The sequence below is a fragment of the Pantherophis guttatus genome, chromosome 2 (assembly GCF_059756535.1).
Source record: "Pantherophis guttatus breed Tessera chromosome 2, ASM5975653v1, whole genome shotgun sequence".
NCBI lineage: Eukaryota > Metazoa > Chordata > Lepidosauria > Squamata > Colubridae > Pantherophis > Pantherophis guttatus.
The window spans coordinates 495221-522775 of record NC_142064.1 but is presented as its reverse complement, the minus strand read 5'-3'; the positions used below and the strand labels follow the sequence as shown (position 1 = coordinate 522775).

Genomic DNA, 27555 nt, shown 5'->3' with positions numbered 1-27555 from the left:
GGTGGAGAAGTGAACTAAAATGATGAAAGGTAACAGGGCAAATGCAGAGATCTCCAATGAAGAAACGCCACTCTTAATGCACAGTCTTAGGCCTTAGAACTTGGAAGAGGTTGGGGAATGGGAGGGGCTCTGAAATCAAGGCTTCTCTTGTCAACCTGCTTGACTTGTGGCAGCGGAAAGCACCTTGGCACCCTGTTTGCTGAGTATGCCTCCCCATGTCCTCCTGACACTAAGAGGGGAAGAGAGCCTGGCAGATGGTTGGTGGGCAAGCCTCTCTAGGAAGAGAGATGGAAGGGATGGCCCTGCCCAGTCTTGAGAAACACCAAAAGGGGATTTTGAGGGACCCCCCCCCAAGCCCTGAACTATCCTTCTGAATCAAAATTCTGGTTTGGGCACAGATTAAGCCAGTCTTCCCACCCCCCACCCCCCCGCATCCTGAGCTGGCTAAGCGGGTTGTGCCAACTTGGTCATGCTGGGGAATAACCAACCAGGGTCCCCCTACCTGGCAGGGTCTGGGGAAGAGGCCTTAGGGAGTACGTAACCTGCTGGTCTGCATGGGGTGGTCTGCCTTTCCTCCTGTGCCCCCACCATCCAAGAACACCAACCCATCAGGCCAAGCCATGCAGAGGGCTGGGCTCAGCTGTGCCGCATTCGTTGGGCAGTGCAACCTCTGCTCTCCTTCCCTTCCGCAGGTGGCGCAGCGGATGGCAAAGTGGTACGCTACAGCAAGGACCAGCGCCCCACCACCTTGCCCATCCAGCCCTTCGTCTTCCAGCACCACTTTCCCAAGCCGGCGAAAGGCCGGGCCCTGCACAGCCATTTGGCCTCCAGTCTCTCCCAGCTCTACAGCCTCTCAGCCGCCACTGCTGCTCGCCCAGCCAGTCGACCGCCCTCCTCGGCTTCCCAATCCTCCACCTCTGCCGAGGGGCCTGTGGGACAAGGCCAGCGTTCTGCCGATGGGGCGGTTTCCCTAGGTGACGGCCATGCCAAGAGGGGGCCGGGGCCGGAGACCACTCGCCTGTCCCCGCTGGGCAGTTACTCTCCGGTGCGCAACAACGTGCCTTTCTTCCAAAGCGGGGAGTCCTCCTCCTGCTCACCCACCCCGGAGACGCAGCCTCCCCGCAGCAAGTCCTGTCCAGTCTCTGCCAACCTCCTGCCCAGCACCAAAGCTTCTCCAGCTGCTGGCAGCTGTGCCACCCAGGGGCATCCAGGGGCCGGTGTCCTGCACAATCAGAATGAGAGCCCCTCACCGGTGGCCAAGAAGGAGGAACCCCCAGGCCCCCCTGCACCACTGGCCAAGGATCGGCTCCCCGTTGGTTCCCTCCTGCCGTTGTTGTCTGGTGGCTGGAGCCTGGCCAGAGCGGAGAGCCACAGTGAACCCCAGTGGAAGATAGGGGGCAGCGAAGCTGCCAGCTTCAGCTCCTTGGGCGTTGGCATCCCCCGGCCCCTCAATGGTAGGTGGGCATTGCAGGGAAAGGCTTAACTTTGCATGCCCAGAATGTGCGTGTGTGTCCGTCCGTCCTACAGGTAAATAACTTGGGGGGGGGGGTATTTCCATTCTGCCTCTTGTAGTTGAGGGTTTAAGGGCACCGGAAAGTTCACCAGTTCACAGCCATGAACATTTAGATGACCAGCCCTATTCCTAGGGAGCCCTGAAGTAGCCTCCAGGCCCTCTGCCTCTCTGGCCGTCTTAGGCAGTGCCAAGAGGGGAGGGCTCCACATGCCTGATTCTGAGTGACGCCCCATTTGTCCCCTGAATCGCCCTTTCACCCAAGGCAAAGTGGGGGAGGGGGTGAGAGGCCTCTGGTAGGCAGGCAGGCAGTCTGACCTCAGGGCCTCCTTCATCCCCCCCATCTTGCCTACATCACAAGGCGCTGGCCAGGTTGCGCCTGTGCATGTGGGGGGTTGGTCTCCCCGGCTCAAATGCTGCTGCTGCTGAGTTGCTGCTCATGGCCGCCTGTCTCTGTCTCCTCCTCTGGTTTGGCTTCTCTGCCCTCGGCTTCCCTCCCCCTCCCCCGACCGGCCGGTTGCGGCCACAGCCAACCACCTCTCTCTGCAAGCCCTGAAGTGGCGGGAGTACCGGCGGAGGAACCCCTTGGGGCTGGACCGCGTCTCGGACCTGGCAGGGCTGACTGGCCACCTGGACTGGAAGCAGCTGGAGAACAAGCCGCCCTGGAGGAACCCTCTGCTGGAGATGCCGGTGGGCCACTCTGGACCCAGACTCCACGGTGCGCCTTGGCTGTTGCAGGCTCCCCTCCCCGGCTCCCCTTGGCCAGTCGGCCCAAGGAAAGGCTTCTAAGGGGTCCAGAGGCCATGGGGGCTGTGGACTTGAATCACGGTTCCCCAGAAGTGGGGGCTGCAGTGCCCTCTGCCCTCCATTTGGTCTCTTCCCCAGCCTGGCCTGGGGTCTCTCTGGGGTCAGAGGTATCACGGATGTGATTTATGTTTCTTGAAACTGGGTATTGCTTTCAACAGTCTCAGCCGCCCAGAGACTGTTCGGGCAGCCCCAGAGCCCAATCAAGTAACCAGGTGGGTGTGCCATATCCCCCCTTTCTCCCCCCTCCACCCCGTGTCTTGCAGGACCGGCGGTGAAAGAGCCGCAGCAAAGCTTCCCTGACTTCTTCCCTGACTGTTTCTCCTTGGCCGAGAAGCCGCCGGCCGAGTTCTGCCTCTCCCCTGATGGCAACACTGAGTCCGTCTCCGTCGATCTGCTGCAGAAGAAGGGTCGGTCTGGGGGGTGGGCGGGGGAGGGCCCCCCGGCACTTGCACTCTTCCAAGGTTTCTTCCATAGGTGCTAGGGGTGCGGAGGAGGGGCTCCTCAGCAGCTGCTGCTTGCAGAGGTAGAGGATGGAGGGCAGTGAGGAAGGCTCAGCTCCCCTTGGGCTCTGGCGCCCTCCAACCTTGGCAGCCGGGCTGGAGGGTCATTGCCCGGAGCAGAACCATTTTCTGAGGGGGCTTGGGGGGATGGGACCCTCAAGCAGAGTAGGAATCTGATGTGGTCAGGAGAGGAGGCTCTGACCCCCCCCCAGCTGTTTCCGCATTTAAGCCCCCACAAATGTTAGGCGTGGGGAGCATGTTCAATTTGTGGGGCAGACAAGGGGTGGTTGCAGTGTTTTTCCCCTGCAGTAGGTATCTGAAGGTTTCTGGAGGGAGGGGGTCTTTGGAGAAAGGGAGATTGGGTTCTTTAGGTCCCTCAGTTGCTCAGCACTCCCTATGCCCCCCCACATACAGCTTGAGAGGGAGAGAGAGTAGGGTACATTTGAGTCCTGGATAGGAAGGAGGGACCGAGGGGTCTGTTCAGGTGAGGGGCAAGCTCAGCCTCCTCTCTTCCTTCTGCCCACCAGGTCTCGTCAAGGCAATCAACATGTCCGTGGACCTCATTGTGGCCCATTTTGGGACCAGCAGGGATCCTGGAGTGAAGGTGAGCTGGCTTTCCTCTTGGTCTCCTTTCCCTTCAGTGCCTCCATTGTTCTAGTGAGAGGCCTTCCCTGACATGGCCCTTTAAGGTATGTCCACCTCATGGGCCCTGCCAGTGCCCCTGCCACCTTGGGACAATTGAAGGTGGCAGGAAGTGGGGTGTCCTTGGAAAAGATGGAAGATCAGCCCCAAGAAAGAGGAGCAGGTGAGGAGGAAACTCAAGTGGGCCCGTCTTGACTCTCTGGGGTACAAGATTCTGTTATTGTAACAATTAAGAAGCATTGCAGAAATGTATCTGGCCTACCTTTGGTGGGCCAAGAGCTTGCCCCCCACCTCCACCCTACTTGCCAGGAAAGCTTTCCTATCCCCGGGGCCGAGCCCAATGGATTTTACCCCACTGGACTGCATATGACCGAGGCAGGTTCTTCAAAGAGCAGCGCCACCCCAAAGCCTGCTGAATGCAGACTCTGCAGGGCAGAGGTGGGGGGGAGGGGAACGCTTGGACCCGGGAGGTGCTGGGAGGGCTGTGGAGGGGGGGGGAGATCAGGCATGGCCCCCACCATTTGACCCCTCCTCTCTCCTCCAGGCCAAACTGGGGAACAGCTCAGTGAGCCCTAATGTGGGGCATCTCGTCCTGAAGTACCTGTGTCCGGCCATCCGGGATGTCCTGAGTGACGGGCTCAAGGCTTACGTGCTGGATGTGATCGTTGGGCAGAGACGGAACGTCCCCTGGAGCATTGTGGAGGCCTCCACGCAGCTGGGTAGGGGGCTTTGGGGTCTGGCCTTCCTGCCTGGGCCCCCAAGGGTCGGCCTGCCTTCCTCCCAGGTCTCCTTCCCAGCACCAATCAGCCCTCGCCTGCTTGGCTTGTGGGCCTGACCCAGAGGAAGAAGCCTAGGATGGGGGTGGGGGCTGTCCAGGTGACGCCTGTGGCCTTGCTAAGCAGGTGGGTTTGCCAGAGTGCCAGCAAAGGAGGATCCGTCTCTCCCCTCCGGCTGCTTAAAAGAGGCAGTGGGGAGCAGCAGGAGGGGAACACTAGCTTGGAAGTGCACTCCGGGGGGCCCCTTTTGGACCTGAAGGCTTGGGGGCTCCCATAACTGAGGGGACCCACAGGCGGCCAAGACATGGCACCTTGCCCCCTTCTGTCCCGCAGGGCCCTCGACGAAGGTCCTGCACAGCCTCTACAGCCGCGTCAGCCAGTACCCGGAGCTCACCAGCCACAGCATGCGCTTCAACGCCTTCATCTTCGGCCTCCTCAAGTAAGCAGGGCTGCTTCCCCCCCTCCCCCCTCCCCATTGCAGGGAGAGCCAGGAGTGTGGGGTGTGCTGCTTTGTCCCTGGAAAAGAGGCAGCACAAGGGAGGCGTCCTCCTGAAGCCGCGTTACTCAACCTCAGCTACTTGGCGATGGCAACTCCCAGCCAGCCATATCCTAATCCTTTTTTTTTTTTAATTTGATTCATATGCCGCCCTTCTCCGGAGACTCAGGGCGGCTTACAATGTGCTCAGCAATAGCCTTCATCCTTTTGTATATTTATACAAAGTCAGCTTATTGCCCCCACAACTGGGTCCTCATTTCACCTACCTTAGAAAGGATGGAAGGCTGAGTCAACCTTGAGCCTTGACTCTTACCTAACCTGGCCATGCTGGCTAGGGAATTCTGGGAGTTAAAGTCCACCAATGAGAGTGCCAGAACGCAAAGATTGACACCGGGAAGGAAGGAGCCTCCTTTACCCTTCAGCCTAAACATAAAACGGATTTTGTACCAATGTGGGGCAGGCAGACAAAAGGACCCAATCTGCTCCAACTCTGATTCTGCACTACTCCAGGGTGTCTCCCCCCTGCCTCTTCCGCCCCCCACCCGCTTTGGCTGCCTCCCGCCCATCGACTGATGGGCAGGGCTGAGAGGCAGGAAAGGATAACTGGGAAGCAGTCAGGACCCCCAGGTGAGGGAGGCCAGCAGCGCACGGACGCTGGTGATCGGGGCGCCGTGTTTGAGAGAAGCGGCCCAAGCAAGGAACCTCTGTCCTTGGGCCGGACTGACATTCCTCAGAGGGGCTTTGCTCAGTAAAAGTGAAACGAGACGCTTTCTCCATAAGCAAGGAGGCAGAGCCACATTGGACTCTGTCTCCAACATGTCCCCCACCCTCTTTATTCTTCAGCAAGCGTCCAGTTGCACACACAATTTAGGCTGTGGTGCCAATTATTATTCCGTTTTTGGATTCTTATCCTGCTATTGTCTTTCCATATATTTTTGGTCCAATTCAAGGCTGAAAACATACCTAGCGGTCCTGCCACCCATTTTCCCCATAACAACAGCCCTGTGAGGTGGGCTGGGCTGAGAGAGAGGGGCTGGCCCAAAGTCATCCAGCTGGCTTTCCTGCCTAAGGCGGGACCAGAACTCACCACCTCCTAGGCCAGCAGCTTTACCATTGCACCATGTGGCCAGCAGGGCCTGGCTTGTGTCCCCAAATGGTTCTTCATGCCTGTCCGGACGGTCCTGCCCGTTCTCACCCGCTCTCTGCTTTCTCCCCCAACAGCATCCGGTCCCTGGAGTTCTGGTTCAACCACCTCTACGACCACGAGGGTAGGTCCTTTGCTCCTGACCGGATTGGGGGTGGGCCGTGTCAGGGATGTCGCTCAGGCAGTGGCCCTGCCCTCAGGAGGCTCGTCCGCTCGTGACCTACAGACCCCTGCCATGCCACTAGGCAACGGGGCCCTTCCTGAGCTTCTGAAAGAAGGCAGGGAGGTCGAGGGGGGTTTGGTAGATGGAGCCGAGCAGCCCAGAGCCTCCTTTGGCCGGCCCGGCTGGGGCCCAGAGCTGCTGCCTGGGGGACCCTGGTGACCGTGGCCTTCTATCCCCCACTAGATGTGCTGCAGGCGCACTACCAGCCGACGGGCTTCCTGCCGCTGGCGCACGGGGCCTGCCAGGGCCTCTTGGAGGAGCTGCTGCTGCTGCTCCAGCCACTCTCCCTTCTGCCCTTTGGCCTGGACCTGCTCTTCGAGCACCACCTGCTGCAGGTGGGCAGGTGGCAGCAGCAGCAGAAGGAGCTCCTGCGGGGCCAGCAGGGCCTGCTGCTCTCCGCCCACTCCACCTTGCAGCTCATGCGCACTCATGGCGAGGGCTCCCGGGGCCCGGCACCCCTGGAGAGACCAGCGGAGCCCACCAAAGGGGCCCCGGAGTTGAAGAAGGACAGGCAGGCCAGCTGGTGGCTGCAGCTCACCCAGAGCTCCCAGGTCTACATTCAGGGCTCCCCGGAGGGTGCCCGCCTCGCCCACCACGAGCGCAAGAAGAGGGCGGGGGCCAGGTCGGCAGAGGCCGGGAAGGGCCCTCCGCCAAGGGAAGGGGTGGTGGAGGGCGCAGAGGCTTGTCCCCCCACAGAAGCCCCTCCAGTCAGAGAGAGGCTCCCGGCCGAGGAGGCCAAGCCCCCCTGGAAGCTGGGCCCTCCAGCTGGGGAGGAAAGCAAGGAGAAGGGCCGGCCCTTCTGGATGGGCAGTCCCCCAGATGCCGTGCTGGCGGAGCTGAAGCGCAGCAGGGAGCAGGACCAGGCGACAGCCCAGGGAAAGGAGCAGCCCGTCACCCGCGTCCCCAGCAGCGGCCAGCCCAAGTGGGCGCACCTCTTCGGTTCCCGCCAGGTGCCCAAGGAGCCCAAACAAGCCCACAGGTAGTGTCCCTGGCAGTCAGGCTCTGCCTTGGCAGCATTGCTTTGGGAGTGGGGTGGGACGGCCTGGACTGGACCCCCAAATGGGATAAGCTGAGAACGGCCGACTTCCAGGCAGAGTCTCCCTGCCTAACAGCAGGAGGGAGTGGGGGGGATAGGAGGGTTGCAGCACGAAGGGGCTGGCTTCTTATGCCCCCTTGTGAAATTGTGAACGGGGCAGGGCAGTGGGGTCCTTGTGGCCCACCGGAAGAGAGAATTTTTACAGGAGACATCGACTAAGAGTCGGTTTGGGGCTGTCCTGGTTTGCTTTGTGGGCATCTGTGTCCTGAGTTGGGCCAGAGCAGAGGCTGCGCTGCCCGGCTGCTCATGGCAGAGCCTAAGGGTGGGGGTGGGTGGGACGCAGCTGCCATCTCAGCTGGCAGAGGATGTGCTGGGGGGGGGGCTTCACCCGGGGGCCCTGGCCATTCCCAGGCAAAACTGTGGTGCCCACTGCTCCCCTGGCCTGACTGCTGCCCGCTCTGCAGGTTGCCCTCCGGCTGGCTGAGCTTGGACCGCTCCATCTTCCAGCTGATGGCCCAGACGGTGGGTGCCAGTGTGTGGCGAGAGGCTGAGATGGCACCCAAGCAGCTGCCCATAGCCGAAGGTCAGCGGTCGGACGGGCGGGCCTCCCCTGGTGCCCCATGGTGAGTGTGCTGGGGCCAGAGCTGGCCTACTGGGAGGCCCCAAGCTGCCTGGCTCTGCTCTGGGGCTGCCAGACCTTGGACAAGCCCCCTTCTGGCATCGACCCCATTGCAGGGAGGCGCTGCGTGTGGCTGTCCTAGGCTGGCCTCCTTTCCCTTCGGGCAGCAGACCTGTGGAAGGGAGGGGGCTGCCCGGCCCTTGTGCGCTCTGCTCCTGAGCCTGCCGAGAATCGGGTGGGGTGGGGTGGGCAGCCAGTCTCTCTGGTCTGCCTCTTGGCTGGCGTGACTGGCACCACGTCCTGCCTGTCCCCTGACAGAAGAGGGTGGGCACGGCACGGCAGGCATTTTCAGGGAGGGCTGCCTGAGCAGCCGGCCCTTGGCGGAAGAGACCCCCTACAGGGTGCGTGAGAACCTGAGAACAGTGGAGGGAGGGGCGGTTGGTGGATTTTATTCTGGCTGAGGGAGGAGGACGCAGCTGCTCCCCTGCAGGCAGCAAGACTCTTGATGGTTGGGGGCAGCCATGTCCATGCAGTAAAAGCTTTAGGGGGAAACCTGAGACCCTTGACCAAGGCAGGTGGGAAGGCAGACGGTGCAGGCCGTTTGCTGCATCTCCAGGGCTGGGTGGGGAAGTTCCCAGCCCTTTTGGCACGTTCTCTTTCCCCAGGGCGGTGAAGGCCCTCTGCCACCACATTGCCACCGAGGCCGGGCAGCTGAGCTTCAAGAGGGGAGACGTCTTGCGGGTGCTGAGCAGGGTGGACGCCGACTGGCTCCGCTGCAGCCGCAGGGAGGGAGCAGAGAGTGGGCTGGTGCCCATCATGTACGTCACTCACCTGGAGGATGCCGATTATTGATGGGCAAGCAAAGCCTGGTGGTGCCCAGAGCCGTGCCGGCCAACAGGCCCCTCACCAAGACTCAGCCAAGGAGCCAGCTTCTCTTGCCTGCCCTGGGCGAGGTGGGGGGCTCCTCCCCTCTGCCGGGGCCTCCTGTGGCCAAACGTTCCTGTGCATGCGCCTCTCCTCTTCCTCTTCTCTGTGGCACCCACGCCGTGTCCGAATGAAAATGGGGCCCCTGTTAAGGGCCACTGGGGCCCCGGAAGGCCTGCTCCAGACTTGGGGGACTGTGTGCTAACCTGTATTAATGCTGGGCAGGGGGAGGGAGGGAGGGGGAGGTGAGACGCCAGTGGGAGCAATGCGGCCTCTGTGCATGCATGCAGACGGAGCCAGTTGCGGCCAGTCTCTGCAGGAGCAGCTGACCAGTTGGGGAAGAGTGTGTCCGACCAGCTCTCCTACCGAGGGCAGAGGCTTTGAAGCCAGAAAGGCACCCAAGAGAGGGCCCCCGTGGCACAGCTTGGGTGGTGTCGGTGGAACCTCATGCCACTCGATGGGGAGGAGGTTTTTGTGTGGGAGGGGTCAGAACCTGGGTTGTATTCTGACCAGTGGGGAGGAAGGGGGCTCCCCCCACAGCCAGTGGGCAGTGCCAGTCAGTATTTGGGAGTGGGCTGGGTGGGGCTCTCGCCACCCTAACCCTAACCCTAACCCTCAAAAGGACCCGGATGAGAATGCAGGAGTCGGTCCTGCTGGTGTTGTGAAGGTGGCGCCATCTTTAATTTATACTTCCGGCATTAGAACAGGGTGTCTCGCCTTTATTTATTTCTTTATTTATGACACGTATTAATAAAAAAGGTGCTGATTACGAGCTCCCTCGGCAGTCTGGTGATTCCCCCCTCCCAGCTTCTTTGCAGGGCCAAGATGTTGCCTGTCCGTCCCCCCACCGACCCCCTCCCATCTACACAATTTGAGCTGTCTTGATGCTTCATTCAGGAGTTTGCTGGGTTGGTGACCCTTTTGAGGGGGTCATTCAAGAAGCCCAAAGGCGGCAGGTTGGCCTTTATGTGCCCCGAATGCGCTGTGGGCGGCTATGAGCCAGCAGATGGACAAAGGGGGCAGACGGTAGAAGGGGGGGATGTCTTGAGCTAATGCCAGCAGGGTAGAATCCCACCCCGATAGGTGTGCTAATGGGCCCACCTTGGCAACTGAATTCACTCCTTTTTCAAGCTCTTGGAATCGAATGTGCCCTAATCTAACTCAGCAGGCTGCTTGGGTATCTGAATCTACCAGTTGGATTTGGCTTATTTCTGAGGGGGAAAAGGCCTTTATACCCCTCAACCAAGCCCAGCTGAAGAGCAGCTCCCCATTTTCCCCCTTGGTGCCCACCACCCCGGCTGGCTGAGGAATTCTGGGAGTTGAAGTCAAGTTGCCACCATTGGAGACCCCTGCTGTAAAGGGTTCTTCTCCACGGGCAGCTCGCTTTGGGCAGAGCAGGAGGTATGGCAAAAGTGCCAGTGATCGGCTGGCACAGAACTGGCTATGGGCCCACAGGGAGGGGCATCTGGGCTTCTGATCCTGGGCACTTAGATGGTGCACTCTTAGCTGCCACCAAAGATGTGGGGGCAAACCCCACAGGTTGTGATGATGCAGTTTGCGGTGGGTTGGCTTGTTTCTTGTGCCACCATTCTGGCTTAGAGCCTGGGAAGCCATGGTTGAATTGCCATTGAATTCCATCCTCCCAACAAGCCCTCCGTGCTGAAGGCCCGGCCGTCCCCGGGGTGGGAAGCTGTGCTGCCTGGGTAGGCCCATGGATGGCACCGCCTTGGACACGTCGCCTCCCGCGGCACCCCAGTGCAGCAGCCACAATGGGACCCAGCTATCATCAAGGGCGGCAGCCCCGCCTATAATGGATTGCAGTCGCCAAGGATTAACCCTGGGAAGAGGGTCTTGCCAGGATCTGTAACAGGCTGGTGAAACGTCCTTTGTGCCACAGAATGTCGGGGGGGGGGTGTCCAGATGCCACCCAAGGAAAGAGAAGGCAGGTACAGATACCTCGTGGGGAGGGGGCACAGCTGGCCTCCACTGAAGAGCCTGGTGGCGCAGCAGACTAATAGCCTGTTATTAACATTCAGCTGCCTGCAATTACTGCAAGTTCGAATCTCCCCAGGCTCAAGGTTGACTCAGCCTTCCATCCTTTCTAAGGTAGGCAAATTGAGGACCCAGATTGTGGGGGCAATAAGCTGACTTTGTATAAATATACAAAAGTATGAAGGCTATTGCTTAGCGCATTGCAAGCCGCCCTGAGTCTCCAGAGAAGGGCAGCATATAAATCAAATTAAAAAATAAAAAGCACTTCCACCTGCTGTGTAGAGTGGAGCCCCCAGGACTCCAGAGGTTCCCTTCTGCATTTTACCAACAGGCTCAGAAGCAGCCGCAGCCCCTCCCCCCATGGGGGACCCCAGGGAGATTGCCTCTCCCAACTAGGCCAGTGGGGCTCCTGGGAACTCTGTGTCTTTCGGATTGCCATGGATCTGAAGACTGGCAGCTCAAGAGGCCCAGAAATCTGGGAAGCGTCTGGCACCGGCACCCCCACGGCCTGCCTTACACGGCCACAGCCCGCCCAGGACGGCGAGGTGGGCTGAAAGAGGTGCTGGCGAGGGAGCCACGGATTCCCCTACTGCGTGACGTCCAGCACCTGCTTCTCCAGGGTGGTTTGGCCCAGGGCGTTGCAGGTGAGGTGGCCGTAGGTGTGGCCGAATTGGAACTTGTAACCTGGGTTGAGAGAGAGGGGGAAGAGGTGACCGTCATGGGCAAATCCACAGCTGCAGTTAATGTCATCAATGCCCGGGGTCTGCAAGGGAATCCCTGAAGGAGGTAGGGGGCCTCTGAAGGAAACTGGCCGGTTGGCATAACTGTGTGAGCTGCAGCTGTGTCCATCTGAGTCCAGGAGTGTCCAACCTTGGCAACTTTAAGACCCGTGGCCTGGACTTCTGGGAGTTGAAGACCACAAGCCTTAAAGCTGCCAAGGTTGGATACCTCCAGTCTAGGGGCTCTGGGTTAAGTGACCCCTGCCCGCTTAGCAGCATTTTATGAACAGTCAATCAAAACTGGACCGTCCGAAGGCCTCTGAGGCAAAGAACTGAGTGGGGGAGGGCCGTCTGAAAAGCAAGGCTCTCCCTGCCCTCCAGAGAAGGAGCTGCTGAGCTGGTCAGCCATAGTGGGCCTGCAGGGGCCTGTGGACCCTGGCCCCTTCTGTAGCCTCAAGGCAAGGACCCTCCGTCCTCCGAGAGGGCAGCCTCTGGTTGATGTGGCACTGGGCTCCCCAGCCCATTGGTGAGACGGTTTCACTGGATTAGTGACTGTTATCCCACCTGAGCGAGTGAGTGGGCTGCGTGCCTCAGGGCCCCCAACCCACAGCTAGACTGCCTGTTCGGTGCCTGCCGGCAGCTCAAGGGATCCTCCCAGAGAATCCCTGGCTCCCTCTGCAGCTGGGCTGGTAGGAATCTGTGCAAAGGTGGATTTTGATCCCTTTTTTCAGGGATCTTCTTTGTGGGCCTCTCAAGATGGCTGTGGAAGAGACCCCTCAGAAGGGGGCCCCAAGGGTGGAGGCCGAGCCCTGGAGTTTCTGCCTGGCCAGTTGTGGCACAAGTGTGGCTTCATTCCAGGGGCACAGAGTGGGAGATGGGCAGCTGGACTCTGAATGCTTGCCACCCCTGGCAGTTCTCATGTTTGGCATCAGAGGCACAACGAACAACCCACCTCCAGTGCTGGGAGGCCATGCAGGGCTTGGCGGGGTGGTATGATCCAAGGGACACGGGGAGAGGTAAGTGGGGGCAAAGCACTCACCTGGCACATAGCCTCTGTAGTGGGGCAGGAGGCCCCGGTCTGTGGGGTACGTCTTGGCCAGGGGCGGGAGGGCATCCCTCCTCTGTGAAGAGTCCTGCCCCGTTTTGTGCAGCATCTCATCAAACTCCACCATTGCCCGGTGGGCAAGAATGGGGTAGCTTGCTCCAATCAGGAACTGGAGGCGAGGCACAAAGCCAGTGAAGCCTGTGGGACAGAGTCGGGGAGTTTAAACCCTCAGGACCCTCTTGCAAGGGAGCCCAGCCCCTCCCTCCTGCAGGTGGGCAGTCCCTGCTCGGCATCGACCAATTGGTGAAGGTTCCAGCCAGTCAGGTGTGTGTGAAACTGTCGGTGCCAGGTGTCAGCTCCCCTAGACGGAAGAGTCCCTCTCGTTTTTGAGCCCCAAAACACACACAGCTGGACCCCCCATGGTTCATGGTAATGAGGACCCCTCTTTCTCAGAAGGCAAGCTAGTGCATTTCCACACATTGCCTCTAAGTAAATACACTAAAGTAAGTGGTGCCTCCGGATTCCCTCTCCCTCCACTTGGGTCTCCCCTTTGCTCCCAGGCTGCCTTTGACTTCTCTGCCTGCAGAGCTCCAAACCCTGGCACCCCAAGCCCCTGGCTCTAGCAAGCAGGGCCCTGAGACTCGTGGCTCACTGCCAAGCAGGCCCTGGCTCTCAGTACGCTGTGGCAGCAAGGAAGAGGGAAACCGCAGCTGGTGCCACGCCAGAAGAAGAGGCTGGGGAGCCCTAAGGGGCACAGAGGTGGGTCTCTTCTGCGCTGGTGGGAAGGGCATTTCAGCCTGTGAGACCGAGGGAGAATCTCCCTTGCTCTCTGGGACACGCTTGCTCCCTCTTCCCCTCGGGGGTCCCAAGTCCTCTGGAGCCTGACCTGAAACAAAGGTTCTCTCCAACGCAAGGGGCGTTCCTGGGGGCCAGAAGGCCAGGGGGGCGGCGGCAGCAGCAGCAGCGTCAGTCTCAGCCATGGGCAGGGCAGGGAGACGCTAGGAGCAGAGCAGAGTTGGTGGTGAGTCCCTGGAGGCTCTTGCAGCTCCTCTCAGTGAAGCAGCATCCGGCAGAGAAGGCAAAGGGCCCCAAGAAGGGGCCCAGAAGACCCGCACCCTGTGACCCCCCACCTGACGGCTTGCAAGATCGGAGGTGGCTCCTAACAGAGGTCTCTTCAGTTTTCATTGTTGCTCTGGGGACCCCCATGCAGAGGGACACAAAAGGCATCAGGGAAGGGGGGGTGGAGGGAGGGGAAGAAGCTTTTGACCCATAGTGGGATGCTATGAGAGTGGAAAACTGGGGCCCTACCCCTGTGCACCCCTCCTCAAGCCATGACCCAGTTGGGGAGCCTCTGTGCTGGGATGTGGAGGAGAGGGGAAGCCCTCATTTGCACAAGTTGTGGGGGGGGGAGCAGCAGAGCTCAGGCTGTGCCCCTTTATGTCTCTCTTTCTGCCCCAAGCCTCCTCTGGAAAGGGCGGGTGTGCCACGAACCTTTCCCCCTTGAGGATGGGGCTGGAGGAGAGACCCTCAGTGAGGGGATCCAGTCCTTCTCCAGGAGATGCTCTGGAAGCCCCCAGTCCCCATCCTCACCCCATGGCTCCCAGCTGCCCTGCCTGCCACTTACTCTGCTTTCCAGCCGGGGAGCTTCGGTCACCTCCCCGGCTTGGCCCTGGCCCCGTCCCCGGGCCCCCGGCTCCTGCTTGGGTGCAAACTCCAGCCAGGCCTGCCTGCATATTTCTCCATAGGTCTTGGCAAAGTGGTGCTGTGCCCTGGGGACAAATCCTGCCAGGAGACAGAGGAAGCTGGAAGAAGGCGAAGTGGGACCCCAGGAAGGCTCTGGGCTCAGCAAGGAATCGATACCCAGGTTCTCTGCTCCAAGCAGTGCCACTGGCACAGCTGGTGCCCCTTTCCCACCTTCTCTGAGATATAGAGGGAGGACTGGCTTGCTGGCACTGGGAGCTCTGGCCCCATCTGCAAGGGGGTAGCTAAAGGGTGCTCAAAAATGGTAGGGGGAGGCTATGTCTAGGCAGCCCTCCACTAGGACTCCCAATACAACCTTTTCCTCCCCCCTTTGCCTTGCTTTGCTTTGTTGAGTCCAGCCCCCCACCCCCCAAACCCCTGCCTCCTGCAAGGGGCCGAGGAATGTCTTTTCAGCCGCCCTCCCCCCATTCTTCAGCTGAGCCTCCTGGCCCTCTCAGTCGGAGGAGAGCCCACCTCCCGGCGCCACTTACCGGTATAGCCCGGGACCCCGCTGTAGCCTTTCCCCCGAGCCCTCCTGCCGGGCCCCAGCCGCTCCTTTGGGGCGCAGTTGGGTTGCAGGAGCAGCCGGCCAGAGCGGTTGGGGGCGGCCAGCAGCTGCGACGTGAGCTTCCCGTAAGTCTGGCCCAGGGTGAATTTGTAGCGGGGACAGTAACCGCCGTAGCTGCGAGGACAAGAGCAGAAGAGGAGACCCCCCCCCCCCGCAAAGCCGCCGTCAACTTTCAGGCCCTTCGGCGCTCCCGGCTCTGCGCCCCCAGCCCAGCCCAGCCCAGCCCCGCGGCCCGGCTGAACTTGCCCAAGAGCCGGTCGGAGCGCAGAGCCCGGCCGGGCCTCTTGGCTCCCGGGCGGCTGCCGAGGCTCCGGCCGGAAGATGCTGCGGGGTCCCCGCCGCCTTCTAGCGGCTTCGCGGCGGCTTCCGCGGGCGGAGGGAGAGGGGCGCCCTCCTCCCGGCCAGCCCAGCCCCCCCGCCGCTCGTGACACGCCAGGAATCTGCTCTCTCCCCCCCCCCCCCGGCCTTACACGCTCAGCTTCACCCCCGGGTCGCTCCGCAGGGTCTGCCCCAGGTGGGCGGCGGGGCAAAGAACTGGCGCCCTGCCTGCTTGCCGGGGGCTCGTCCCCCTCGGTGCCACTCCTCTGCCCCGAGGAGGCGCCAGAGCCAGGCCCGAGGGGGGCGGGGGGGGGCAGAGGGGCCGGCTCTTACCCAGGAAGGAAGTGGGGCTCCGGGGTCATCAGGACCTGGCTGAGTTTGGGGGCAAACGCCGCCGCCGCCGGGGCCATGATCTTCGGAGTGGCTGGCGTGAGCCTTGGCTGGGAAGGGTTTTGTATGTGTTGTGGGCAGGAGCTGGGATGGGAGCTGCTGCCCAGGGAAACCGTCGCCAGGCAGACACTCGCCAGCCTTGCCAGGCAGGGGGCAAAAGCAGGCGACCAGGCGCAGGTGCTAAGCCTGGAGCAGCAGAGGAGGGGAAAGGGAGATTTTGGCCGCCTTCAGTGCCGGGAGAAAAAGAAATCCCTTTCTCCCCCCAGCCCAGCGCCTCAGAACGTGCCCCTTCTTCTCCAGAAGGGCCAGACTGGCAGGGCTGCCCTCGGCCAAGATTGCTGAGTGTCCCACTGTATTTCCAGCTCAGCAGCCTGCATGGCTCTGGGGGCAGAAAGGCGCAGGAGGGAAGGTAGCTCTGGAGGCGGGAGGGGGTGGGGGCCAGCTGAGAAAGGGGCCCAGGGTGGGTGAGGAGGTGGGAGCAAGGCTGAGATGGGCTCCTCTTGGGAGCCTTTCTTTTTGTGGGGAGCTGAAAGGGGCCAGGAGGAGGGCTGGGCCCCTCTCCTTCAGAAGACCCTAGAAATCAGCCTCCTGCTTAGCCAAAGCCTCCCCCAGAGGGAGGCATCCCCCCTCCCATCCAGGCAGAGATAAGCTTCCCAAGCCTTGAAGGGGGCAGCGGGTGGAGGAGAGTGAAGGCTGGTAAACGAAGTGCCCAAGAAGCCTCTGTGCCCCTTCCTCTTTCAGAATCCCCCTCCCCTGCCTTCAGCCTTCCTCAGTTCCTTCTGCCACAGATTCCTGTTTTGCTTTGAAGCATTACCAACTGGCTTTTGGATGTCCAGGCAGGGGGTTCTCCATGGGGTGTTGCAACCACAGGGATATCAAAGAGACACCGCCCCCCCACCCCCCACCCCGCACAAACACATGATGAGGTCATCAGAGAAAGAAGTCTTGCTTTGCCTGCCTAGAAAGCATGATTTGGAGACAGTTCCCTGGTCCATCAGGAGGCACACGAAGCCCTCCGAAGCCCTCTGCAGGCCTTCACTGCAGAGGGATTTCCCCAGCATTCCTGCTGCTGTGCCCCCTAACACCTCCAGACAAGGGTGAGATCCGGAGGCCTTCTTGGCCTCCAGCCCATGGTCTGAGGCAGGTTCTCCAGTGGCCTCTCTCAGCTGGGCCCCTCTGCTTCCTCTCAGGCTCCAGGGAAGGGCTGCCCCGGAAGGGTGCATTGTTTGGAGAAGCGGGGCCCCTGGCCATGCCCGAGAGAGGCATTCAACACTTGGCAAACAAACCCCAGAAAAGGAAACCCTGATCAAAGAAAGGGGCCGCCCCGTTTCTTCTGGGCTGGAAAGGCCTCTTGGCTGATGGGGGGGGGGCAGCAGTGATGATTGGTGGAGTGAGAGAGGTCGCTTTGGTGGGGAGGAGGTCAGAGAACAACGGCTGGGGAGGGGACACAAGCGACTGGAGAGGGAGGCCACAATGGAAGGAAGGGGGTGGGGGGCGATTGAGAGAATTGGGGCAGGGGGTTAGCAGAGGATTAGCAGCAGCCATGTGAGCTCAGTCCCAGCTGATGGGCTCTTAGCTATGTTTGTTGGGCTACTGAGGAGAAAGAACTAGAGGGAAAAACATTTTTGGGGTGACAAGCAGGGGAAGACCTGGGCAGGGGTGGGTGGGTGGGGAATGGGAGATGAGCAATTGGGTGGTGGCTTCGATCCCTGGATCCAGAAATGATGGATGGACGGACAGTCCTGGCACGTGTTATGAAATCCTGGCTGAGCAAGAATGGAGAGGTTGCCCCATTTTAAATCCTCTGTTAGCCCTAATCCCCAAGTGAAGATCCTCCTGGAATGCGTGCTGTGACCAGAGGCCCTTCAATGAGGTGGCGGGCTGGGTGTGTCTGATGGGTTGGGGATTGTCTCCTGTGCCATCCGCTCCCTGGCAGGATCCTTGGCCAAGCCCTTGCACCTGATTCTTGGGCAACCCCAGAGATTGATGCCGGGTGGCCTCCATCCCATGCTCTGCGAGGGGGTTCAAGGAAGGCTTAGGAGTCCTTGGCCTCAGTGGGGATGGGGGCTTCTCCAGACAGTTCTAGCCTGATGTTCACACATTCTACCTAGTTTATCCCCCAGCAACCCAAAGCCTGGCCTGTGCCATGGCCAGGCCCCTCCCAGAGCCACCTGGGCTTCCTCCCCACCCACCTCCAGGGTCACAGGCAGGCCGGTTGGGGAGGCCTCCCAGGCAGACCACAGCCAAGGATTCTGCCCCATAGCAGGTGGCACAGGAGAGGGTCCCCAACCTGCCTCAGCCACAGTTTGGGGGTCTGCCCCAGCCTTCCTACTGTGAGCTCTTTGGCTAACGCTTCCCTGATGAAATGTCCCTGTTTGGCTCCAATCTGCCTTCTGAGACGGAGGCTTTCTGTAGGATTATCTGCTTGAGATGGAGGAGACAATGGGAGTATTTGCCCAGGGATAAGGAAGGCAGCAACCGGTGTCCAGGGGCAAGTTGGCTCATGCACAGAGATGACCTTGGAGGAGGTAGGAAGGCCCGGCGGGCAAAACATGGATCGAGTCTAGGAAGGGAGTGGCATCGGAGGAACCATGCAGCTCTCTTTAGAACAAGAGGGGAGGAAAGCACTGCCTGGCTTCCCAGATTCTGTTTCTGGATCCCAGATCAAAAGGCAGATCCCAGGATTTCTGAGCAGCCTCTTCCTGGCCTGCCCCTCCCCCCTCGAAGGACTGACCTGTTCCTGCAGGTGGGAGGCCAGAGGCTGCCTGCAGAGACACTCCCACTGAAGAGGAGCATTGCTCGAGGGGCAAGGCGATCCAGGCAAACAACAGGCCCAAAGGACCCTCCGGAGTTGCCGGTCACTGCGAGGAACACATTGACTGTGCCAGGCGCCTGGAGCCCAGCAGGGGGTAGCAGCCCCTCCCTTTGAGCAGCTGGAGCTCCTGGCTTGGGTGACACTCATGGGGCCCTTGACCCAGTGCAGCCATAGCAGCCAGGGGGTCTGCCCTGCTCGTGTCCCCTCCTCCCATCCCCAAAGGGTCCTCGACTCTGCTTCCCAAGCAGCTTGAGCAGAGACCGTTGATGGACATTCACCCTGGACAAAGGCCGGCTGGGGATGCCCTGAGCAGAGCTACTGTGTCCAGCCGGGGCTGCCGAAAAGAGTCTGGCTGAGCTGCTCCGTTGGGTAGCCGTAGCCTTGTTTCCCTTCTTTTTCTTGGAGGATTGTAGGAAGACCAGCCCACCAACTCACCTTTGGGGTTCTCCCGAGGGGACTGACTGGAGGTCTAATTTAACCCATCATCCCCTTGAGGTTGTCTGACTGGACCAAGGACAATTCTAGGGGTGGTTCATTGACCCACTGAAGCCCTGGGCCCCAGAGGAGCTGCTTCAGATGAATGAAGGTACTGAGACCTGTGCAGGTTTATTTGCAGCACCTGTCCGGAGGACGACAGGCACCACACCTGCCTTTCTAACCAAGCCATCGCACTTGGAGCTGAGGTTTTCACTGAGCCACCTCTAAATGATTGATTAGCCCAGGGATAATCCTCTTCCATCGTGTGCTTCAGCTTACCCTTCGGCCTAATTTCATTTTATTCTGACATCTGATCTCAGTTTGATCCAGCTCATTTTTAGAAAGAAACCTCCTGAAGTTTGAAATTGCCACACAGAAGACAAGTTATTCAATTGACTGTGCAAAGACAGAGACCTCAAAATGTCTACCTGGAGGGAAACGGAAGGAGAGAGTCCTTTTGCTCCTTGACCCCAGAAACCTGAAGCCAAGAAGCTGAATTTGACCCAGATGAATGTCTGGTCCTCCTTCCAAGCCAGGATGTGGGGGCAGCGGGGGGGGGATATTTGACACCCCTTGTTTCTAGAAGCTCCTCTTTCTGCTGCGCTTCACATTCAGCTGCAGGAGTTTCGGTTCATGTCCCTTGTAGTGGCCGTAGGGGATGGCTACGCTTGTGGAAACAGCCACTGCTGACCTTACAGGTAATATCTAGAAGGTAACCTAAGACAGCGGGGAGAAAGGATCCATCAGGCCAACAGTTGCCGATGTTCCAATTTTCTCTGAAGATGGAGAGGAGCAAGCAGAGCCTCCTTCCGTCCACAAGAGAGGGGTGGGGGTGGGGCCAAGACCCGGGAAGACAGAAAGACCCATCCTCATGTACTACACACAATCTGGAGTTCGCAAAGAGACCAAGCAGAATAGACATCCCACAATACATATGTATTTGAAGGGGGGGGCGCTTTCTCCTTGGGCCCCAAAGTCACCCTCCTGGGACTCCCCCATTCAGGAGCTCCCCCAGGGGGAGGGGGAGGGGAGGAGTGGCTGCGAGGAGGTTGGGCCCTCTTTGATCCCTCCCTTCTGTTGGGTTCTGCTACCCTTCCATGTCCAGATTCCAGCAATGTCTAAGACCCCCCAGCACCTTCCAAATAGGTGTCGGGGCCCTCCATTTCTTCTTGGTTTCGGGGTTTTAGGCAGCAGGCTGTTGCCTTGGAAAGGAATGGCTATGCCGGACATCCTAGCTTGTATGGGACCGAGGGGTGTTCAGGCAGTCCTCAAGTTACACCTGTGATGGAGAATGTAGTAACTCATGATGGCATTAAACAGGTCAGTCCTGTGGTCAACCCGATTGTATGTCCTTTTTGGGGGCAGCTGATAAGCAAATGCCACGATCCAATGGGTCACTATGGGTGCAGTTTTGCTGAAAACCAGAAGTAAATGCTGGGCTTTGGCAAAACCATCATAAAACTGTGGTCGTGTGATTGTAGAGGACTTTGGCAATAGCCATAAATGCAACCTGGTTGCTGAGCAGCCAAAATGTGGCCATGTGATTGCAGGGAGGAGATTCGGCCACCAGACCGAATCCAGGTCATTAAGCATCCCTAGGTAGGTTTATTGAAACTTCAAATGGTCACTAAGCAACAGGTTGTAAGTCGAGGATTACTTGTACTTGATAAAATTCTGCTTTGGTTGCACTTGTGAAACTTGTTAAAACAGACTGGAACTTCCCCTACTGGGCCTGCGGTATGTGACACAGGTATGACCAAGCACAGGTATGACCAAGCACAGGTATGACCAACCTCGACCTTCTTACTCTGCCCCAAAGAAGAGGAAGTCAATCTATTCTCCGAAGCCCCTGAGGGCAGGACAAGAAGCAACGGATGGAAACCAATCAAGGAGAGAAGCAACCTGGAACTAAGGAGAAATTTCCTGACAGTGAGGACTGTTAACCAGGGGAACTACTTGCCTCCAGAAGGTGTGGGTGCTACAACACTGAAGGGTTTTAAGAAGAAATTGGACAGCCATTTGTCCAAAATGGTGTAGGGTCTCCTGCTTGAGCAGAGGGTTGGACTAGAAGACCTCCAAGGTTCCTTCCAACTCTGGAAGGTTATTCTGTTTGTAATCTTACTAATAACTGAGCCTTGATTACAATAGGCAGCCATGGTCAATATTTATGGCTCATCAGGTGATGACAGAGACATGGAAGGCAAACGATGGAAAGTGTGAATTAACCAATAAAATTAAATGCTGGACTTGGCATTAAAGAATATTGTGTGTATTTGGGGTCATGAATCCTTTGGTATTTTGTTTTATTTTATTTGGCAATTTAACCTGCACGCAGATGATGTCAGCTAAGAATCTGGATTATTTGTAAAAAATATTAAACCAACAGAAACAACAACAAGAAGGGCTCTGAAGAGGGGGGGGAGTGGGAAGATATGGCAGGGGAAACGTGAGCAAAGTTGAACAGTGAGAACAGACTCAGCTGGTAAATTGGGCACATGAAGGACGAGGTGGTTGCACCAAGAGAGCAAGATTTTAGGGGGCGAGAGGAGAGAGGTTTCAGGAAAGGGGGGCAGTTACGGGTGGGGAGATGACGTGGAAGGAGGGACCGACCGATTGCAGGCTAGTTATGGAGAGATCCACTCTAGAAACGTCATGGCTGGTTTATCGACCCCTTCAGTTTCCACAGCTGCCCACTTGCCCAGGAGCAGCACTGAGGTAACACCGCAATGAGGCAAGGGAGGTGGCTGCCGTCGCCACTGAATCTAAGTCAGAAGATGGTTAAAGTGGGAATGCAAAACCGCCCCTCTTCTTGTCCCACTGGAGCAGCAGGTGGGAAGATGGGGAGCCTTGGGAGGAACCCAGAGAGGGCAAGCCCCAGAAAGAAATGGGCAGGGTGGGGTGGGCGGCGCAAGGAAAGGTGCCGGAAGCTGCCAGAGCAGACCTCCTTCTCATCTCCATATTCCTTTATGGCCGTCCAGTTGCTCCTCGGGATTGGAGTGGGGGTGGGGGGGGTTCCAGTTGGCTTGGGGAGGGGGGCAGAGTCTTCTGGCAAAGGCAGTCTTTCTAAACTACCAGGGCCTCAACCAGCACCTTGGATCGCACTAAGGGACACACTGGCGATCTGGGCAGCCCCGGGAGGGCTCTGCTCCTTCATAAGCATATGGCCCCCGTCTTTTTGCACCAGCTGAAATTTCTGGGTGCTTTTCAAGGACAGCCCCGTTGAGTGACTCCTAATGACCTAGTAATGAGAGGGCAAGGATGTAAGCGACCTTCTTCAGTGCCTCCAGTACCAGATAAAGTTGCCAAGGGAGTTGGGATGCCAGGGTCCCTAGGCTGCAACTCTCCTGCCCCTGAAGGATCCCTCCGCCTGGGGACCCCTCCCTCATTCCCTGGATTCTGTCCTTGTGGGCTCCAGCTCAGAGCTATTTCCTTGGGGACCTCATCAGCTGGAGGGCCATAGTTGTGCTCACAAGGTCTTCTGCTCCACCCCTTCCAAGGATGGACATCTGGTTGACCTTCAGCCATTGCAGTAAGGGCAAATAGACCCGTTTCTCCATTGTTGGGGCTGCAGAGCAGAGTGTGGGTGCATGCTTTCTTGGGACTGTTTGAGCAGGTCACGCATGTTCATCTTCTGCCAGGGTGTTTCATCACCCACTTCGTTAGATCGGCGCAGGAAATGGAAGACGCGACCAGCTCATTACATTAGTAACTTTATTTAGAAACAGAAACAAGACTGGCTGCGCGCTGCCGGAGCTCTCCTTATATTCGCTCCGGCAGTCGCACCGCCCCTGACAGTGATTCAAACTTTCCCGCCCGATGGCTGGCAGCCAATCCGGGCGGATGCCCTTATAAGGACATAACATCCTCCCCTCTTAGTCAGAAAACAGTCAATGTTCATTAATAAAAGTCACGTAATCACGCAGGTACGTAGGACGCCTCGGCACCCTAGCTGACCTGCGCAGTCTCACTTCTTCCTCGTCCCCGACCTGGACGGACGTGGCTCCTGTGTCTCCTGGTTCCCTCCCCGGAACCGGGCTCGGTTCGGCTGGCGAGTGTGCGGGGTCACCCTCAGTGCCTCCGGCCGGACCGCAGACCTTGGATGGCTGGTTCTGGTGGTCTTCCTCCTGGCCTGTGCATCTCTCGCCTCGTCGGGGCTGCTCGGTTCCGACCCAGGAAGAGCGTCTGAGTCTCGGTAAGTCCCAGGCTGTCACTTGCTCTTCCCCGGTCTCCCAGGCGCTGCAGTTCGGCTGCGGTTCGGCTCGTTGTCGTCTGGGGGGTGGTTCGGATCGGTGCCCTCGGGTCCGGTCTGCCAGCTGTGGATGGTGTTGGCTCGGGTCGTGATATCCAACCTCGCAGGGGTGGCGCAGGTCTCCTTGGCCGGGCTGGCGTTGGCCTACCCCGTCGGGTCGGTGGTGGTCGACCTGGTCGGGATGTCGTTGTGGGGCTACCTCCGCGGGTCGGTGGAGGTCTCCCCTGCCGGGGTGGCGCAGGCCTCCCTGGCCGGGTTGTTGTCGGCTTTCCCTTCGCCCTAGTCCCTGGTCTACCGCAGGTTGGTAGCTGGGGTCATCTGGGCTGGGTTGTTGTTGCCGGGTTGTCTTCTGTGCTGGGCGGGGGTCCCCCTCGCCGGGGTGTTGTGTGCCACCCTCACCCATGCGCTGCGGTATGCCCCTCTCGGATGGTCCCCGGTCTACTTGCCTGGAGTGGAGGTCTCCTCGGCAGGGCTGTCGTGGGTTGCCTTCGCTGGAGGGGTCCGATGCTTCCACCCTGGGCAGGTCCCGGTCTACTCGTGGGCTGGTTTGGTAGTCCCTCGCCCTGTCGTGCCGGGTGCCCACCTCGCTGGGTTGGTGTTGCCATCCCCCATGCAGCTGGCCCCGGTCTACCGCTCTGGACTGTCGGTGTGTTAGCGCCTGGTAGTGGGCTTGGCCGGCCTCGTCGGGGTGGCGGTGGTCTGCCTCGCCAGGGTGTGGTAGGCCTACCTCGTCAGGGTGTTGCAGGCCTACCTCATCAGGGTGTTGCAGTCCTACCTCGCCGGGGTCTTGCAGGCCTACCTTGTCGGGGTGTTGCAGGCCTCCCTCGTCAGGCTGGTTTTCTTGCGCTCCCCCCCACCTTTTCCGGAGCTGGTCGATGTGACATCTACAGACCTGTCCATCTTCCAGCTCCACGGTGTAGGACTTTGGGCCGGTTGTGCTGTCTATCTTCCCCTTCAGCCACTTAGGAGAGCCGTGGAAATTTAGCGCAAAAACCGAATCTCCCTTGCTGAAGGCGCGAAGCGGGCGGCTGGCCGTTGCGGTCACTTCTGGGCTGTATTGGGGGTGCAGCCAGTCCAATGGTGACCTCAACCTTCTGCCCATCAACAGCTCGGCCAGGCTCTTGTGGGTGGTGGCATGCGGCGTGATGTGCTGGGTGAGGAGGAAGTTGTCTATTCTTTCCTGCCAGTCGCCCGTGCCCATCTTGGTGAGTGCCTCCTTGGTGAGTCTCACCATTCGTTCCGCTTGTCCGTTCCCAGCCAGCCTGTATGGGGTGGACAGGGCATGGCGGATGCCCAGTCCTGCCAGGAATGCCTCCATGGCCAGGGATGTGAGTTGGGGGCCGTTGTCGGAGACCAGCACATCCGGTAGTCCATGGGTGGCGAAAACGCGGCGCAGGGCCCGGATCGTTGCTTCCGTTGTGGTAGATGCCATGGGTATCACCTCGAGCCACTTGGAGAAGGCATCTACAACGATGAGGAGGTGGCGCCCTTGCATCGGACCCGCGAAGTCGATATGGATCCTCGACCAGGGGTTGCTGGGGGTCTCCCACTTCGCTGTTTCGGCTTGTGGTGGCGTTGGGCGTACTTCTTGGCACGGGTCACATCTGGAGACCCATTCTTCTATGTCTCTGTCCAGTGAGGGCCACCAGATGTAACTCCGTGCCAGGGCCTTCATGCGGACGATGCCCGGGTGCCCTTTATGTAATGTCTCTAGCGTCCGCCGTTGCAGAGTGCTTGGAATCAGCACCCTGTCTCCCCATAGCAAACAGCCCTTCATGGTGGACAGCTCCTTCTGCTTCCTGGCGAATGGGCTGAACTTCTCCTCCGTCTTCTCAGATGGCCACCCCCTGAGGACCCAGGACTTCACTTGGTGGAGTGTGGAGTCCTTTTGGGTGTGGACGGCCACATCTGCGGATGAGACTGGACAGCTGGCGTCGTCTATATGGAAGAGGTGGAGCGTGGGGGCTGGGTCTTCTACTGGATCCTTCAATGGGCATCTACTCAGCGCGTCGGCGTTTCCTATGGCTGTGCCTGGCTGGTGCACGAGCCTGTAGGAGTAGCCGGCTAGGAAGATGGCCCATCTCGTCATCCGCGGGGACATGAAGGTCGGGGTGGGTTGGTCGTCTGCGAGGAGCCCCAGGAGTAGCTTGTGGTCGGTGACTATGGTGAAACTCCTCCCGTAGAGATACTCATGGAATCGTTTCACTCCTGCAACGATGGCCAGGGCTTCTTTGTCCAGCTGGCTGTAGTTGCGTTCCACGCCGGACATGGTTTTAGAGAAATATGCTATTGGGGCTTCGGAGCCATTGGGCAGTTCGTGGCTGAGGACTGCCCCCACCCCGTAGGGCGACGCATCGCAGGTTAGCTTAATGGGGAGCGTCTCATTGTACTGGATGAGGACGCTTTTGGAAGTTAGAAGTCCTTTCACGGCCCGGAATGCTGCTTCCTCTTCTTGGCCCCACTTCCAGGAAGCCGCTTTCCCCAGCAGGCGGTGGAGTGGCTCAGCAACTGTGGCTTTCTGTTTAAGAAACATTGCATAGAAGTTGAGCAATCCAAGGAATGCCTGAAGTTCCGTTTTGTTTTTGGGGCTCGGAGCTTCATGGATTGCTTTCACTTTTGATTTGGTGGGGTGGATGCCAGTGCTATCTATGCGATAGCCCAGGAACTCGACTTCCTGTACTCCTAGGATGCATTTATCTCTCCTGACTCTCAAGCCCTTGGCCTTGAAGCGCTGCAGGACAAGCCTGAGCCTTTCAAGGAGTTGTGCCTGTGAATCTCCGGAGATTAGTACATCGTCAAAGTATGGCATCACCCCTGGAACGCCTTGGAGAAGGCGCTCCATCATTGATTGGAAGATGCCGGGGGCAGCGCTGACTCCAAACTGGAGACGGTTGCATTTGAATGCCCCCCCGTGTATGACTATTGTTTGTGCCTCTGCCGTTTTTTCGTCCACTGGCAGTTGCTGGTAAGCCTGGGCCAGGTCCAGTTTTGCAAAGATTGTGCCAGTTCCCAGGGAATGCAACAGATGCTGCACCACTGGGACTGGGTATGCGCTCTGTGCCAACGCCTTGTTGATGGTACGATAGTCGGCGCAGATGCGCACAGACCCATCATACTTCAGTGGGGTCACAATGGGGGTCTCCCATGAGGCATGATCGATCGGTTCCAGGACGCCCTGGGCGATCAGCTTATCCAGCTGCTCGTCTACTTTAGGCCGCAGGGCAAATGGAACCCAGCGGGGCTTCAGCCTAATTGGGGTGATTCCCTTGTCCGGATTAAAAGAGATTGGCCTCCCCACAAATTTCCCCAGTTTACCATCGAAGATTTCCTTGAACTCTTCGATGAGGTTGTCGAGTTCGTCCCTGCGAATTTGGTGGATGCCTTCGATTAATAGCCCCAGCGGCTTAAACCACTCCACTCCTAGCAGGTTCGGTCGGCTGTTCTCCACGACTGTGATGGGAAGCTTGCCTTTGAACTCGTTGTAGGAGACTCGGATGTTGGCTCTTCCTAAGACTCCGATGGGGTTTCCCCCAAAATCGACGAGCTTGGAGTGTAGTGGCTTCAGGTCTTGCTTGGTAATGCTGGGTTGCAGGCGCTTCAGCTGGTGCCAATCCATAATGGAGTAGACCGAGCCCGAGTCTACCTCCATTGAGCAGGGTGATCCCTCCACGTGGATGGTCATGTGGAACTTGGTGGCATTGTCCGAGTTTGTGTGGGCGATGGTCGTCTGGTGGACCGCTCCGCTCCGGGGAAATTCATCGTCTCTGCGTCTGGATGGGCCAGAGGACCGTTTGGATGATCTCTGGTACTCTTTCCAATTCTCGCAAGGACGGTGGCTGGATGGCTCTGGGGCTGGTTCCTCGGCTCTGCAAGCTTCGGCAATGTGACCCCTTCTGTTGCAGCGTCTGCAGGTTGCATCTCTCCACTTGCAGGTTGCCCTGGCATGGTCCCCTCTGCAGCTGGCACAGCGCTCCCCCTTGTAGCTTCTTTGGGCGGTTTCCCACCTTGGGGGTCTGGATTCTTTGTGGACGGTGGACTCCGACTCCGACTCCGATCCAGCTGTGGAATCCTCAGTTGATGATTGCGTTGTGGAACGAATCTTGTGGATTCCCTTTGCTCTGCTTACTGCGGCTGCCGCTTTCTCCGAGATTTCGGATGCGGTGGCTTCCTCCACCACATCCTTGAGCACGAGTTTCTTCCTGCTCAGGAATTTCTTTTGCAGGCCTCTGTCCCTCATGCCGAAAACCACGCGGTCAGCGATGGCGTTGTCCACGTGGTCAAACTCACAGCTGGCTGCGATTTGGCGCAGGGCGGCCACGAATTCTTTGATGGTCTCATCTTCCTTCTGGTCCCTCTGATGGAAGGTGAAACGGTTCGCCACTGGTGTTCCAGTTGGGGCATAGTGGTCCTCCAGGATCTGCAGCAGGTCCGTCCATGGCACTTCTTCGATGTCTTGTGGTGCTACGAGATCGATTGCCATGTCGAGGACTTCGGAGCCGCAGTTGGCCAGGAAGATGCCCTTCTTGCGGTCATCATCGGCATCCCTGATGTTGTTGCCTCTCAGG

The 27555-nt window shown here is 58.9% G+C and overlaps 2 protein-coding genes across 6 annotated transcripts in view; one reads left to right on the top strand and one right to left on the bottom strand.

Moving 5' to 3' along the window:
* RUSC2 (RUN and SH3 domain containing 2) overlaps positions 1 to 9449 on the top strand; it is a 34266-nt gene extending 24817 nt beyond the window's left edge. For 2 of the 5 annotated variants that reach the window (XM_087885431.1, XM_034441909.2), the window contains 10 exons: positions 693 to 1454; positions 2040 to 2228; positions 2581 to 2724; positions 3345 to 3421; positions 4004 to 4178; positions 4569 to 4674; positions 5953 to 5999; positions 6282 to 7077; positions 7599 to 7757; positions 8419 to 9449. In XM_087885431.1, the coding sequence (XP_087741557.1) occupies positions 693 to 1454; positions 2040 to 2228; positions 2581 to 2724; positions 3345 to 3421; positions 4004 to 4178; positions 4569 to 4674; positions 5953 to 5999; positions 6282 to 7077; positions 7599 to 7757; positions 8419 to 8605 (2642 nt within the window). In that variant the 3' untranslated portion in view covers positions 8606 to 9449. Of the gene's footprint in view, positions 1 to 692; positions 1455 to 2039; positions 2229 to 2580; positions 2725 to 3344; positions 3422 to 4003; positions 4179 to 4568; positions 4675 to 5952; positions 6000 to 6281; positions 7078 to 7598; positions 7758 to 8384 lie in introns of all 5 variants that reach the window. The other 3 variants (XM_087885433.1, XM_087885432.1, XM_087885434.1) reach the window with 2 other exon arrangements.
* On the bottom strand, positions 9391 to 15507 carry CIMIP2B (ciliary microtubule inner protein 2B). Its single transcript, XM_087883627.1, has 6 exons — positions 15393 to 15507; positions 14665 to 14855; positions 13872 to 14215; positions 13320 to 13431; positions 12428 to 12631; positions 9391 to 11353 (listed from the first exon to the last, which is right to left on the bottom strand). The coding sequence occupies exons 1-6, from the start codon at positions 15467 to 15469 to the stop codon at positions 11256 to 11258; spliced, it is 1026 nt and encodes a 341-aa protein (XP_087739753.1). The 5' UTR covers positions 15470 to 15507; the 3' UTR covers positions 9391 to 11255.
* Between the last annotated feature and the right edge of the window lie 12048 nt (positions 15508 to 27555).